The sequence below is a fragment of the Schistocerca cancellata genome, chromosome 3 (assembly GCF_023864275.1).
Source record: "Schistocerca cancellata isolate TAMUIC-IGC-003103 chromosome 3, iqSchCanc2.1, whole genome shotgun sequence".
NCBI lineage: Eukaryota > Metazoa > Arthropoda > Insecta > Orthoptera > Acrididae > Schistocerca > Schistocerca cancellata.
In genome coordinates this window covers 437,784,667-437,802,050 of record NC_064628.1, presented here as the reverse complement: position 1 = coordinate 437,802,050, position 17,384 = coordinate 437,784,667, and the positions used below count along the sequence as shown (strand labels likewise).

The 17,384-nt window shown below is 38.3% G+C and overlaps 1 protein-coding gene across 1 annotated transcript in view; it reads right to left on the bottom strand.

Moving 5' to 3' along the window:
- Nucleotides 1-7,518: 7,518 nt before the first annotated feature.
- LOC126175190 (uncharacterized) overlaps nucleotides 7,519-17,384 on the bottom strand; it is a 382,493-nt gene continuing 372,627 nt past the window's right edge. The window contains exon 4 of the mRNA XM_049921783.1: nucleotides 7,519-9,441. Coding sequence (XP_049777740.1) covers nucleotides 9,303-9,441 — 139 coding nt within the window. The 3' untranslated portion in view covers nucleotides 7,519-9,302. The remainder of the gene's footprint in view (nucleotides 9,442-17,384) is intronic.

Sequence of the window (17,384 nt, the reverse complement as noted above, 5' to 3'; positions counted from 1 at the left end):
ATGCAACTTCTGTTGCTCAGTTGGCTATAATGTGTGCCCTGCATTTGTCTCACTGACTTTCAGTTCAGGAGCTGCTAGACGAGATCTCGTTGTGTTTCCTCCGTGCATGTCTTCCAAATAATTTGGTACCTCCCCATAGTGTTAGCATAATTTTGCAGTTTTGTTTCAGCTTTTAGAGAACATTGATCTATGCTAATTTTGTGTGAATTATGGGAATCATTCAAAGTAAATAATGTGTTGGCTTACATTTCAAAATTCGTTACAGTCCTACACCTTTTCCATGGGTAAACAGATGATAAATATAACCTGTTGTGTTCCTGAGCTGTTGATCTCACTGTGACGGTGTTTTCGTTTTGAACAGGGGACAGTTTCAACGATCAGGTACCTAAAAGTCACATAAGGGAACGAGCATCGCATTTGCTCGTCTTGTACGATTATGGATTTTTGTATTGACAAAAGAGAGGTCTCGTATTTGTCCTAGGTCTATGACTTGGCTTAGCATTGTTAGATGACACTACAACTAATGAATTATAAGCCAGAGATTACAACTTTCAATTATAGCTATAAGTCTGAAACTGTATCTGTATCTTGTTGATGGAAGGATCGTGGAACGTGGCCAGAAGTATGAACGAAATGTTTTGTGAGTGAGGTTGTAATTATAAACATTTGTTATGTTTTGTATTTTATCTACGGTGTCGATGATTGATAGATAGAACGTTTTGTCTTTTATTATCTTGTCTTGCACTATGCTGACTGTACATAGGTGTGAGGCTGTGCACATGCAACAGAGTAATGTATCCATGTGTTTACTTATAAAGTTTCCGTTCTGACTGAATTTTGTATTTTAAGTGAGTGTATGGCGTTTCCGATGCGTGATAATTTTATTCACCTTACTAGGTTATATGAATGAATAGTGTTCAGTGGAGATGTATAAATAGCAGTGTTACAGTATCTTACACTTTCAGATGATAAGGGTGATATTTTTCCAGGAATAGACACGTGCTGCTGAATGTGTTATTGCTAATATTTGTCTTACAGATGAGTTCCGAATTTATTCCGTCGAAACTTGTGTATATTTGTGGCTCTTGAAGTTTTCCCTGCCTACTGAATATTCTATGAGATTTCGGGATTGCAGCCGGATCATGTTGACTTCTTCTCAAAATATTTCGGCTGGCAGCTGTTCAGTCATCTTTAGGTAAGTGTCTGCCACCGGAGATTCGTAGCTTTATAGCAAAACCTGATGCAGAGATGAATGCGCACTGGTGACTGTCACAGGAGCGTCCTATATCTAAATTCACACCCTCTGCAAATACTATTCCATCTGTGGCGTACAGGCGCATGCGTAAAGGTGAAACTACATGTCCGCCCTCTATCCGACCGCGCGCTCGTGGCGCCGAAAACAAACATCAAATGTAACCAGACGTGTCATTATGAATAAAATGTCTTCCCTCAGAAGGAATTAAAGACATCGCCGGGTCCCAAGCCTTGTCCAGTTGAATCCACCTCAACTATTTATAACTTTGCTTGACGTATTTCCACAGATTCTTTCATTCCTGACACCGAAAAAAATCTCGCCTGGGTCATGATTTTTGTGGACAAATGATCCACAAAGTGTCCTGTGATAATACAACGCTCAGCTAAGGCCGAGTTACTGGGGTGCGAAAGGCGAGTGCGGTGCTCATGTTCAACGCATCTTTCATCCACTGTCATATCGTCCGACCTATGTAAGCTTTGCCAAACTGGCAAGGAGTTTTGTGAATTCCGGCCTTCCGCAGTCCCAGATCGCCCTTTATTGAATCGAGAAGAGCAATAATCTTCGCCGGTGTCCGCCTCCATGGGCAGCGGTAGCGTTACCGCCTGCCACGCAAGGAGGCCCGGGTTCGATTCCCGACAGGGGACTGGGTTTTGTGTGTCTCCATCGTCAAAAGGGGATATCCCGGCCAATAAATGCCATACGATCATTTCATCTTCGCCGTTTGCCGAAAGACTACTTTAACTTGATCTACGATCCTGCCTACTTTAGACGAAAGGTTGCCGACATATGGAAGGAACACCCTGGATGTGAATGGCTCCTTATCTTCTTGATGTTGTGGATTGTAACGTTCCTTCCTCCTCAGCGTCTTGGAGCGTGCATCGGGCACATGTTGTTGCTGATGGAGACAGCCTTACAAAGGAGACAGAACACCTACAGTTGGTGTTCAAAGATAATGGTTACCCTCTACATCAGATTAGTACAGCGCTAAGGAGGAAGAAATGTGACCAACCACAATTTCAAGAAGATAAGGATCTGTTCAGATTCAGGGCGTTCCATCTATACATAGAAAACCTTTTGTCCAAAGTAGGCTGGATCCTAAGTAAACATCAAGTTAAAGTAATCTTTCGGCCACCGGCTCTCCTCGGTTCGGTAGACAACTATCTGAGACTGAGGAAGGCCGGAATTTAAAAAATTCTTTGCGAGTTTGGGAAAGCTTACATAGGTCTAATGATACGCACAGTGCATGAAAGGTCCGTTGAAGATGAGCGCCATACGCCCTTCCAACCCAGTAAGTCGGCCGTAGCAGAACATTGTGCAGGACCCCTATGGATTATTCATCCACAAAAATTCTGATCCCGGTGAGGTCTTTTTGGGATTCAGTAATTAAAGAATATGTGGAAATACGTAAAGCACAAGATCTCATAAATTGTGAGTGTGATTTCAACTGGACAAGGCGATCTCTTTAATTTCTTCTGAGAGAAGACATTTTATTCCTAACTACACGTCTGCTGACTTCTGACATTTGTTGTCTCACCTTTACCAATGCGCCTGCGCGCCACAGTGTATGCATCTTGCAACACTATACGCAGAGAGCGTGGATTTCAGTGTAGGATGCTCCTGCGACGGCCGCCAGTGCGCATGCATATCCGCACCAACTTTTGCTATGAAGCTGACACCGCGAACTAGCAGTCTCCGGTGGCAGACACTCACCTAAATATGGCTGAACGCTTGCGAGCCGGAATATTGTGGAAAGAAGTCAACATGATCCCGCTGCAATCCCGAAACCTCATTCAACGTTGTGCATATTCTTTTCTTCTTGTGTCATGAATTGAAATTTCCACTATTAAACAGGTTAAGAGCAGTGTTTGATGGACCTTTACTTGAAGTCAGATCTTGTATTAAACACATACCGGCATTAGACTGCAGAATGTGAACTAACTGTAACGTGGTCGTTGATAAAAGCCAATAGTTACCACATAGTCTGGTGGAGTGTAGCTTGTAGGAGACGTCTTAGCAAGATCTTGTGACACAAGATAAAGCTTGGGCCACTGGGAACTCATGAGAAGATACATTCCACATACAAATAAAGGGATCAAAAATGATTCTGTGTGTATGAGTTTTAACTGTTATTGTCATCATGGTTCAAACCCATGTTAAAAAGGTACATTATTGTTTTGTGTGTAGTTGATATTAAGAATAATACATAAGGGTAAATATTTTTCTGTACATATTTAAAACTGGTAATTTTTTTAACATCCGTGTTAGCCTCTTATACTGTAGTAAGATTCACGTTATTGTAAGTGTGATATAGAATCAGTTCCACTAAGCTTCATGCGAAAATGTCTCCTTCATGATGCAGTAGTTTGTTTCTCTTTTTTATATTAATTTGTCAGTTCTAAACAAACTGCCTGTGTGCATACTTACACTTCAAGATGTGAGGTGGCGACAATCGTGAAATACTGAAGGCGCATACGAGAATCGGCGATATCCTCAGCTGACAAGAAGCAAGAAATGGGCATTCATTGCGGACGCACTTGTCGCGTACAACAACCCAGTAGAGGGCAGTCGCTCCAGACGGTAGTGTCTCGCAGAGAGGGTAAGGTGCTAGCTGCAAAAAGTTTGAGTGAACTGCCAAAGGGGAAAGGGGGGAGGGGATGAACAAGGAAGTCCATCTACTATAACTATACTTACATCCCCTAAGCAGACGTTATATTGAACCGAGGCAACAGTCACGACTCAATCTACCGTCGATACTCTAGAGAATCTTCAGCTAAGTGCAACGCAGTTATAGTCCGCTGGCCGTACTGGAATGTGAATTTATCCTTTACAGTCAGCTATACAAATAATTATAGGAACGCTACCAAATTCCGCTGATGAGTAAGTGGCTGCACAAAACAGTTAAACAAATCTTAAGACAAAATTAATTGTCCTCCTCTCACTAAGTAGAGTATACGAATTAATGTATGTTTTCAAAACCATTAACTTATAATTTTCTTATTTTCCTCAGTCAGCTTCCGATAGATTGAAACAGTGTGATAGCACTTACAAGTCAGGTCTTCCAATGATGCTATCGTTTCTTTGCCGTCTTTATTAATATATTATATATCTTCATGTTATCGATACTCATTTTTCTTTTGTTTATATGTAAATGTTCTTGATAAATTAATTTTGAAATCACTTTTGGACTTTACTAATTTTAAGTGTTACCTTTATATCTGTCACTGTTTTATCACGTATACATATTGCCGTTTTACTTACCTACCTCATTCCATTTGTATCTTTGTCATAACACATTATGTGCCAACCTCACGGCCTTACTCACCTTAACATTTACGTTTCTACATACCATATCTTTATGACCGTAACTTCAGGTACCAGAATTGTGCCCTATGCAGTTGTTAAATTCACGAATCAAACATTAGTAAAGGTACGTTCACGAGCAACACAATGTTTTCAAGTAATACCCGTGTCTTAATTGTGGTCAATTCTTTCATTATTCTTAAGCTTTATGTTTTTATTTTAAGAGGACACTGGGTCCACTTTGCTAAAAGACTATAGCTCTATATTTATCTCAACTTGTAGAAAGTCAAAGTATTAATGTGGAGCGTCTTTTGCGGGTTTTTCTGCAAAAGACAGTTCAAATCTGCTCTAAAATGTAAGGAGTGTGATGAAAGCTGTCTGCTACATTCACAGCTTTCAAGACTGAACTTCTTTCACGTTTTGTTAACTCGCAGACGCTTTGCAAGGGTATATTATGAACCAATCCACCGCTATTGTAAGTCTGATTGTCTTTCACAGTACGAGTAGGACCCTTGACTACGTATTTTGGTGCCTTCAGCAAAGACAGTAATTTCCTTGAATTATTATTGCAATCAACATACACATATTTCAATAGCGACAGAGAGCAATATATGTCACCTATTTTCTTTGCATGTCTTTTCAGCACAGAAGGAAAGTTCGCAATTGAAGTTAGCAGAAGGTGCTGGCGGCTCTCCGCTCAATATACAACGTGAAGGCATGTGTCTGTGAATAAGAAGACATTTAGATTGAAAGGCTAGGTAAGCAAATGGGACAAACATGACCATTGCACTGTACACGTCTACAAGCTTTGTTGCTGAAGCATTGTAAGTGTTAAGCCATTTTTGTAAAACTCCGTTAAATGTCTATTCATGCCCAGTATTATTACGTTACACAATATTAGACTACCATCCCCCTGTTCCTTTTGGAATCTTTGTAATAAAAAAGCGTTATCATGTTATTGATGGGTCTCAATTTCATACGGTTTTTGCGAGGACGTTTCATCGCATGGCTTGTTCTAGGATACATACTTGCATGTAACTCAACATAAAGCAGAAGACAGAGGTTAACTTATTACCTTCCACGTCACAAGGAAAGCAGGAAATGAGCACAAACAGAATAATTTTTCTTGTTAAATGTAAGAAATAATTTAAATATATCTCGTGCTCTGGAGGCAAAGAGTGCAATAAAATTATAGTATTCTTCTGGTGCATTAGCACTCTGCGATTTTGTTCACTACTTATAATATTCGATCTTAGGAAAATGTTAGTATCTGAAATCTTTGTATTCCTTCTGACTTTGGAGGGAATTTTTAGTATTTCTAAAATGAAGTGGCGTTGTATAAGTATTACTGTGTAGTTGTATACAGTTTTGTATTCTCCTTAGTTTGATTTAACAGACGTATTTCTGATTTGTCAGTATGAGAGGTACTGTAGCACAAAGTGCCTTATGCTATTTTGTCCAAAACGGCGCTATTTGTGTAAATATTATTGTCAATGGTGACCGATTGCTGTCTTTGCACGAAATAACCTGTAGAATATGCCTTATTGATAATATAAAGGCTTTCAATTAGTAATAAAAATATTTCTGTCTACCATTGACTAAGTAAAGGTATGTGTACTTAACATTAGCAGAAGAAATATTGTAGAGCATGGTTTTATTCCCTGTATCTTTATTTCTGAGTGAATAGAACTATAAATGTACAGGACATCTGCGTGGTTACAAACAAAATACACTACCTTCACAAATGTGAGGTGTTGAAAAAGCTTACTAAGATGTGGTATAAACACTGAACTATGTTATCTCAGCATCTTTGTACAGATGAAATAGAACTCTAAAATCTGTCACTTACTGTCCTTTACTTCTGTTCTTAAATCTCTGACGGAATAAAAATATATAATTTCTTCCATATTTTTTCATATTTTCAAATATGCTTTGCTTCTGACACATATCTTTCACCTGAAACTAACATGTACTTCAACTTTCAAGATAGAACTCTGTTCGCAATTAACGGTATTTCATGTGTTACAAGAAAACCTCATACCTTTGAGGTAGTTTACCCATTTTATACGCAAAATCCACTCAGTTGAAACTAGGTTCCTGTTAATATCCAGATTATAAATAATAGTGCTTTATTTAGGTCTAGAGTAAAGACACTGCATTACTAGTATTAACGAGAAACGATTGCAAACAGTGAATCTGTGGTGTTGCTTACAAGACATTTCAAAAACTAAAACTTTTTAAGATTAAATAAACGAATATTACTTAATCCATGTGCATTATCAGCAAATTACATATGGCAACCAGAAACTTACCGTCATAAGACTTAATACTGGTTACTCTTGGCCTCTTATGTCTGTACTATAGACTAAACGTTGCTTAAGCAAACAAACTGTAGTGCTGATTTCTTTCTTTCTTTTTCTCGCAGAAAATTGATGACATTGAGAAATATTGATTCAGAAGTTCCACATTGTTCACGTTGACTTAAGAATGAATAGAGGTCTTTAGAAACAATCTGGTCATTATAATATTTGAATATACTCTAGTTTTATCGGAAGTGTATAGATCATTTTCTTGTTCACCTTGCCAATAACCATTTCTTAAACTACTTTTAGGAAGACTGCAGATATGAAACCAGACAGATTCGGGTTTCTAACGTTTGTATTCCTGAAATAGCACAAAATAATTTATAGTCGTAGTATATGTTGTACATTGAAAACAATACTACATGTTCTCTGATATTCCAATGCACTAAAAATACTGCGATAAAGTATAGCAGAAAAATATGAATAAATGTGTCATTGTGTTGTGGACGTATGCATATTTATAACTTTCAAGTAATTTCTGTATCTACAGTTTTACACTATAGGAAATCAACTTAATCAGTTGTGAAATGTAAGGTTGGTAAAGCATTAGTTACCAGTCACATTGTTGGGAAGTAGTCTACATTATATAAAAACAGAGCATTTAGGCATACTACATTTATTTGATACATAAAGGAGAACAATAAATAAACAAATCGAATAATACAATAATTTCAGCTTGTTAAATATTACATTGTAATTAACTTATCGATCCATTACTATCTGCACCCAATTAGTCTTTCAATACACAGTTATACTAAGTGGGCTAGGATGTGAACGAATCTGTTATCTAGAGATTATACAAGGAATTAACATCTAAGACTCTTTTTCAGTAACGAAGGCTCAGCGCTGTACCAGCCTGCTACTGGCGCTCGAAAACCTGCCGATTGCGAGGAATAATTTGATAGGGCAATCTAACGCGTGGATGCAGTTTACTGTTCATCAGAGAAAAATGTTATTTGGTGGAAGACGAAAAGGAGCAATAATGACGGCTGTATTGTCTCTGTCACGTGTGGATATCATTCCCACATATTTCTCGAACGCGAAATGTTAGATAATGGCTCGTTATGTACTACATTATTCATAACTGTTTTACCGAAAGGTAACACTGACTAAACGTAATGAAATCCTCATAAAGTAAAAGAGTTTCATTTGAAGCAAATAAGATGCAGAAAATATCAAAATTATTTCTGTTTATCGCTTCACAAGTTGCGTGTTGGTGTTAGTGTAATTTCAGACATAAAGCGGAAGACAACTACTGACTGATTACAGGAGGAAATAAGCTATTTAGCCAAGAAAGTATCAGGTATAGGGCGGACTGAGGACAGAGGAGTCCCCCTCAGTGCTCGAAACGCAATTTGAAGCACTGCGGTAGAAAAACTGGAGATTACGTATCGGACGTTAAACTAATTAAAGCCATCATGACAACCACGATATATGTGATGTTACAGTAGTAGTGCCGTCGTCGTGTAACGTAATCACGAGTTAATCCGCTGAACCTACTCTCCTAAACTCAATAAAATGCGTCTCATAATCAAATCGGTATGCATGTAAGAGCGACCACATTCTGTTTTCTCATGAAATAATGTTGAAAATAGCACTTCGTCCAGACAGTTCAACATTTCACGCAGGTAGAGTATATTAGAAATAACGAACATGACTAAATGTGGTAAAAAAATAATACTGGCTTTTGTGTGTGTGTGTGTGTGTGTGTGTGTGTGTGTGTGTGTGGTGTGTCTGTATGTGTGTTCTACTGTTAAGGGTTACTGGATTTAGAATATTTCGTTTCATATAGTTTTATTGTTACAAACTACAATGCACTACGGGCCCAGAAACTTCATCGTTCAGCATTATTTCATCAGAATGTATATTCGTCTCCACAAGTGTTGAGGGGAGTTTTATATAAAAGAAGTATACAGTTTTCATTATGAAACCTACGACTATGTTTTTAGGTTAGCAACAATCCTACCTTTTTTTAAATAATACATTGAGTTCAGAAATAATACGTGTTATAATTTCAAAAGGAAGAGTTCATGAAGACAGACGACTATTAAAGTTTAAGTAATGGTATTTTAAGTAGGCACACATATATTTGGTACAATTCTGATGAGCCATAAAGATTCGAAACAAATGGCAGCTGAATCTCATCAATATTGTTAAACTATAGTAAGACTACTCTACACATCCACGATATTTCAAACAATTATACATTTTTATACGATTTGACAAATTTTTGTCACTGGCTTGCCAGAATATTCAAAACTGGGTTTGGCAGAAAGTAGGCTAAGTGTAAGAGCGCAAGGTAAGTGCGTGGGTGGTGCGAGGCAGTCGGCAGTCCCGGGCGCCGGCAGAGGGAGAGCCCGTGGGTGGCGATGGCGGTGGTGCGCCTATTTGCCCCACTTCTGGAAGAGTCCCATGCGCTGGCAGCGGCAGTTGGCGCCCCACAGGTTGCACCTGCAGCTCGAATTGTAGCAACAATCCTTCGGCCGGTGGTCGCAGGTGCCTCCTCGGCGGATGCACGCGCGTCTGAAAAGGTAAATGAAGGAAGAACGTCTGCAAAGAAATGAGAGAGCTCAGGGAAAAGTCGCCGACAGAAAAGACACAAAGAGGACGACACAGGACATCACACATCAAAACGACACAAGTGGACGAACACGACACAAGGATACACAGATAAATATAAACACACACATCAACAAGAGACCAGGTGTGGCTGTCATCTGCTCTAAGGTAATGATCCCTCAACCAGTGCGTTGATTTTAGCAGTATAGTGATTAACTAGGTGTGCACCTAATGCGAGTGATACGTTTTTGCCTCGCTCCAAGCTTTGAACTAGTTTACCCACTCACTTGTAAGGCTCCAAAGGACATTGCATCGTCATATTTATGACTGTCATGGTAAAATAATGTATAAGTAACAAAACAAATCCTATAACTGATGGAGGACTAACCTTGAACCTTAGAATATATAGTTTGACAGCTAATCAAGTAGCCACTGGCTCACGACTAGCTGTCGTATCTTAGTTATTTCAGATGGATTCCAGTTAATGCGGCCCACCTTGAGTTCCTCCCTTGTGACAACCTCTTCGTCTCAAAATAGCAATTGCAGCCAACGTTCCCAGTTATATGTTACATAAAGTCCTCTCTCTATCTTCCCCTCGAAATTTTACCGTCTACAGCTCTGTCAAGTACCATGTAATTTACTTCGTGTTGTCTTAACACGCATCATCTCATCCTGTCTCTTTTTCTAGACAATGTTCTCCCCATGTTGCTCTCCTACCCGATTCGGCCGAGAACCTCTATATTTCTTATCTTAACAGTCCATCTAATTTTCAAAATCCGTGTATAGCACCATATCTCAGTCCCTTCAATTTTCTTATTTTCTTCCATGATACAACCAGTGCATTAGTGGATATGAAAAATACAACCTGGAAGCCATATTATAAAAGTGGATTAGGGCTAAAAGAAGAAGTGGATCGTACATCTTACTCTCTGCCAACTACTATGACAAATTTATGATGAAGTAACAACCTAAATTACGTTCTTTATGGCTTCATTTTCTTGCAAGCTGCAGTACCGAAGATTTTTACTTTTTCAGTCTGCAATAGCTGAAATGAAACTTCCCATATTTTTGGTCCTACAAATACTTTACTTCCTTATTGAAATATATTTCTCCCCTGTTTTGTATGTGAAATGTTTTTATGACATTACATATGACTGATGGATACACGTTGGTAATTTTCAATGTATAACAAAATTATCTGAAAGTATCTACTCAATATAGCAGATAGCGAAACAGAAACAATGTTCTTAGTGTAAATACTAAAAATATGTAGTATCATTTCACGTTAACACGACGCTTTTTAAATTATGCACCATCAAACATAGGTTTATAATAATTTGACACGTAGGAGGAGGCAAAATAGTCACTTTCTTTGTCGAAGTGGAATATCCACTCTCTGTAACAGTACTAGTTCTCAAATATCAGAAGGCCCGCTGATGGTGAAATTTTCAGAAGTTAGAATATTTCATAAGTATTGTGAAGTTAGCCATGAAAATCTTCCCCTAGGCAGAAAAAGCGGAATATTGATATTACATTCTCATTTATAGCAAATGATTACGTACTACGCTAATCTATTTATCGTGCGTTCATAGTAGTTATTACAGTAAGTAAAATTTTCCTTTATCACAGTATGTGTTGTTAAGGGATACTGGTTTTAGAAGGCTTAAGCCTTTGACCATGCTCGGCCGGAGTGGCCGAGTGGTTGTAGGCGCTACAGTCTGGAACCGCGCGACCGCTACGGTCGCAGGCTCGAATCCTGCCTCGGGCATGGATGTGTGTGATGTCATTAGGTTAGTTAGGTTTAAGTAGTTCTAAGTTATATGGGACTGATGACTTCAGCGGTTAAGTCCCATAGTGCTCAGAGCCATTTGAACCTTTGACCATGAATTATTGTTTCTCTAAGCGTCCACTTTCAGTCGCCTGATATGGAGTATTAACCTTCGGACGCCAAATGCCTTTAATAGAGAGCACTGTGGCAAGCAGGTATTCATATTTACTGTGATTAACTAATAGAAATTTAGATACACTGAAATACGAGACTGGCAAAGAAACGGCCCAAAAGCACGTGACAGTGTGAGCTTTAACAATGAAAATACGAAGCACGGAGACACTTCACCAAATATCATATATATGTGACAAATTAATGCAGCATTCTGAGTAGACCAAACTGCGGTCAGAAAATGATCACTTCATTGTATCCTCAGCGTCCAGTATTTGCTATAATTATAATATATATGCAAGTCATTGTAAAATTTCGTGCTGTCTTATCCCTTCTGTCAAAGTAATTACAGTAAGAATACAGCTCCACGTTTTCCATACGTATTTGATAATGTGTACTATTCAAAAGTATCCACCAGTATTACAACACTAACATCCGCATTTTCTTCGAGCTATAATCCCTGAAAATATCACCATTCAGTAGTAAGTTAATTGAGGCTTGAAAGTGATTAATGGACAAAGGAAATTTTCTAGTTAAGAATAAGTGACCGCGATTTTTCCAAGTTCTATCTACACCTGTAAATTCCTGTTATAGGTATCTAAAAACTGTAGAGGAGACTTTGTAGATAAACTTTTCATAAGAAACCCATGTCCACAAAATGTACCTCTCGTAAAATTAAAAATCGAAGCTCGTTGAAAACTCTCGTTTCATAATACTGACACCTTGGGGACGATGATGTCTGAGCTGTGTGCCCTACAGGAACAGCTCCACGTTGTCACCCCATTGTTTCTTGCAGAAAGTGTATTGCGACGCACTGTTTTACACACACGGTCCAAAAACCCTGGTGCGCGTTCCTCGAGAATCACGGGCAGCCCTCCTAATCGTGTAGTTACTAATATCTCGCAGCAGTTATTATAGTCTGCGGGAAATAATATGTGATGGATTTGTGTATGTACGTCGAACTCTTTTTATTGTTCTACTGTGAAAACTACCATTGTGTTAACGTAGTACTCTTGCAACTATTGTTTGCTGTATGGTCATTGTTGTCTACAGCCAAAACTTAAAAAATAAGAAAACAAAGAGGCGATCCTGAAAATCTTCTCGATACACTCTTCTACAGCTCTATCATTACGCACCATACCGTGAAGAGGGAGTGATCCGATGTCTTGTTTTATACCCAAATAGTACTCTTTCAAATATTGGTTCTTGATTAAAAATTCATCTACTAATCTCCTCCAAAGCCCCTAAAAATCTTGAAAAGCAATTGCTGTGCACTCTATGTAACTAATTTGAAAGTAATCGTGAATCAGGGAGGCTCAGTTTAACAACCTCGTAACGCACGTCTACCGCCACACAGGAATTCAACAAGCTGTTGCCTAGTATGCAGGAGAGGTTATGTTCTAAAAACAGCTGACAGCCACACCTGCAACACACAATAAATACATAAAATATACCTAATTTATAAGAATTTCAGATATTATTCACACTGCAAATGCCTTTGTCGATAAATTACAGTTTATTAGACATGTTTACTTCCTTCTTATTTCTGTAAGAAAATTATACTTTTTAATATTTAGAGACTGAAGGAAAAGTAGTCTTCAAATTGCTGAGATAAAATGGACACTCACGCTGTTAACAGAAACACGAAAAGTGGGTAGGAATAGAGGTAATGTAGAATTTCAGGAAAAATAATTGAATGTTACAAATATTTGGAAGGCAACGTGACAGGTATTATTCCTTCGCCATTTAACATTACATTGGATAACAACGATTAAGATCCATACAGCAATTAATCGTTCCCTGTTTCAAAACTAACCTAGAAGACAAGCCTCACTCAACCTATAACTGTATATATTAACTCCCAATATTATTACGACTATGAGAAACCACAGTGAGACTGTGCTATCTTCTGTAAGTTCTGTCATCATTCCATACACCTTTAACTGTGAACATCTATCTTCACCGTGGCCAATGTCGATTGCACGGCGGGGTGTGCAGCTTGATATTCTTCATCTATTTCGAATGACGATCTAGAATACGGTAACAGTGATCCTGTACTCGCGGTTGTCGTTTCAGGGACGCTGTATATGTCACCACAATTTGGTAAACGTGTATTCCAACATGAATTGTTAGTCGCCTCTCTGCGTGTACCTTTCTGTCAGTCTCCGATCTGCACAGAATCTCTCCAGTACACATCGCTTGACATCCCAGTCAGTGGAAAACATTTTCTATGAAAATCAAAAGCTTCCGGCCTGGCGCAGTGCAGTCTTTCAAGGAGATTCATAACAGCGAACACGCCATAGCAGAGTGAGAGATTCCTGGAACCATTTCCTTCGCTACGGCTAAATAATACTTCCCGATATTAATCCTAGCAGGAGTCCAACAAGGTATATAATATTCTATGGGATTTCGGAAACTAACTGAGAGATGTTTGTAGAAATGAAGCTATGAAACAAGCTCGTCAGTCACTCATGAAAAATGAGTAGGTAAGAACGCTGACCACGAATGGCAACTCCAATTGCGAAACTCAGTCCATAACGGTTTTATGTAGCTTAGGTTCTTCGGCAGTTTTCTAAAAATAATTGGATTTGGAAACAGTCAGTATTTGAAGTTGGTTTAAATTTTATGCTTTTTATACCTTAATCGACAGCTGGTTGATACTTCATACTAACAAGTAACTTATTCTCTTTCTAAAAGTGCATAATGATGTGAATTATTTTGTTACGGACTGTTCGCATACTGTTGTTCACCTATTAATGAATTTCTATAGTGATGAACAACTGAACATTACTGTAGGCATGGCTCTCATGTGAGAAGTCGTCGTAGTTGAGGAATTCCCACAATACGGGAATTTCATCGGCGCAACTGACCGACGTCTTCAGTTGTGGCGAACACACTGCCACGCTGCGATCGAAGCCTCTAAGCCAGTCTAAGAAGAGATGGCAGCGAGGCAGTGTGTTCACCACATCTGAAGACGTCGGTCAGATGCGCCGATGAAATATTGTGGGAATTGTCGAGATCCGACGTCTCACTCGAGAACAACCTGTAAGTCGGGAAAGCCTCAAGTTGAATATGATGGCTAAACTGCAACAGTGACTCAAAGGACTTCATATACTAAACACTATGAAACTGAAAACTTTGAAGGCAGTTTACAGTTATCATTAAACTTTCTGGGTATTGTAACCATTCCGAATGTAAGCAATCGTTTCGTTCATTAAAATTATATTTTTTTATACACACAAGCTAACATGTTATATTTTTTATGTTGTATATTTTTATTTCTTGTTATAAGACGCCAGAAAATGGAACGATGAGACGTTAGAAATTAGCATCAGTGTGAGGACAACAAGTAACTGCTGTATCGCGTGGCTTAAGCCCTCGTCACATGATATGAGGCAACTAACGTTGACGTCCGTCAGGAGAGAAAATGTTGTCGGTACACGGGACAATCTGGTTAAGGTGATTTTACTCTCCTAGCGCTCTCCAGCGGCAGTTGTCGGCTTTATTTGGCTCACAAATTAACCTTGTGATTTATTTTTCTGCTCACAGTCGGCCGCTGGTCTTAACTCATAGGTCGGAGAATGAAATGTTTTGAGAGCCAGAGCCGTTAGCATTGTTATGTCTACGACTGGCTATCAGAGTAACAATCGCAACAGGCAGTTCTTGATGCAACAACAGAGCAAAATCAGTGGTAGAGAGGCTTCAGAAACTCTACGAAAGATTTCAACTGCTCTAAAATTACAAATGCAAGCACTATGAAAAATTTCGGAAAACTTCAGATGAACTGGATTACGTCCTCGTTACGGTGAAGTGGAATAGAGAAAAGCCTTGGGCAGAAAGAAACGAAGCAAAATTTCTCTGATGTTGTGGCTAGTAAATAAAAGTATCGAGAATAATTCAATAGATCACTGGGCTGTGTAAAAAAGGAAATGCGTAAAGCGGTGCAGGTTACCGTAGGTACATTAAAATACTGGGGTCGAAAATCATAGAACATCCAAGTAATACTCCATCTCATCGTTCAGAGACAGAAGTATAAATAAGCAGTGTGTGAGAGAGGATAGCTAGACGCTAACGTAGAATGCAAATGTTGAGATGATTCATTAAATTCAAAAAAGATCGCCATAACTAAAGTTTACGCCGTTTATAGGAATCTTGAATCTAATTTCGGAGAGATGAAGGCTAAAGTATGATATATAATTAAGAAACTCCTGATAAACGCAAAAGGGAGCCACAACCTGTACGCCGGAGGCTTTTACAATGTAAGGTAGGTATTCTTAAACATAACAGAAAGATGGAGCAAGTTATAGATGACGAAGTAAAATAGTCAATGTCTGACAGAGAGCTATATGACCTCTACTCAAACAATTTAGCAGTACTTGATTTATCTTCAAAATTATTGAAATCAGAGGGAATAGTGGGAACTGGAAGATTATTTGATCTAACGTGAAGAAAACCTTACGAATAGTCATCCTATTTCTAAAAAAAAAATATGATTTACCCTCAACTGAATAAGTCACAAGCGCACAAAGGTGAAAATTATTGGACAATACTTGCTGTCTCATGTCTAAGGTATTTACTTCAACAACGGAGAGGACAATACAGGGAAAACTGAAGTGGTGCTGGACGGAATGCTGGACGAATATCAGAGCTATTATGGATTATGAAAAAGTACTGTGTTGTGATATATCACCTATTATTGAATGAAAGAATAGAGAATAATCGAGACAGTTATGCAAATTTGTGGGCCTATAGAAAGCCTACCAACACTTAAGATGGAATAAGTTTGTAAAAATCAACGGTTGACTGTGTGAAAGAAACCGAGGCTAATTGCAATAATAAATCTATAAAGTCAAGGACGATAAGTTTGTGTATGAAGGATACAGAAAGAACAGAGCGTTTTTGCCCGAAATGGATGGTGATTTATACGAACTAGTGACTATAATAGTATCAGAAAGACGAAGAAAGATGGTGCTATTGGATAATCAATAAAATAATAGTGAGAAGGAAGTATTTGAAATGTAGTCCCAAGAACAATTTATCAACAGACTAATTACGAAATGAAGAGGCACATGGAAAAAAAGACTTAGAAAGAAAATCATTGGAAAACTGTACCCATAGGAGGATATATATTTGTAGAATATCTGTTATGGCTGCCAGTAATAGTTGATTTTGAGGTATGAGAAGACGAAAACAAATTACAGAAACGGACAAAAAAAAAAGAATACAGATCACAGTGGACGTTTGGTGTAGCCAAAATGTAGAGATGAAAAGAGTAACATAGAAGTTCAGAAATTCTAGAAATTTCTTAACTCAAATAGAAATGATGTAACGATAAACGCGTATTTTTAAAGTGTTTCACGAAAACAGAACTGGTGGGATTATCTCAGAATTCAAAAAGATGTAACAAATTTTCATATCTTAGCGGAACGACCACTATCGAATTTAACGGCATACAAGCAATAGTCTGTCCAGATCGCCACTAGTAATTATTTATTAATCCGGGTAATCAGTTTCAGTCCAAGCGACGATCTTCAGCTTTCTTGATGAGGTGAGGATCCGTTACACGCAGCAGTTCCGTGAACCGTAATCAAGAAATTTCTGCTTTGAAGATGGTCGCATCGACTAAAAGCGGTTCCCAGAATTATTTATTAAGTAATTGTTGCGATCTGAACTGACTATTTCTGTTAGACTCAAAAAGATTTAATATATATCATTTGGCTCAGTAACATTTCCTCATCATTGCATTTGTTATAAAAAGAACGCGCGTCTATTTCTCTGATTTTTAATACGTACGGGGTGAACCAGAACACCCCCGATATATCAAAAGAGCAAAAAAAAAGTCGATTAAACATGGGCTTTAAAATGCATACCTCATGGATTATGAGCACTTTCTCAGTAAAATAGACTTGTTTCAGAGCATCGAAGATGTACAAGTGCTCATATTTCAAGATATGCGCATTAGAGTTTA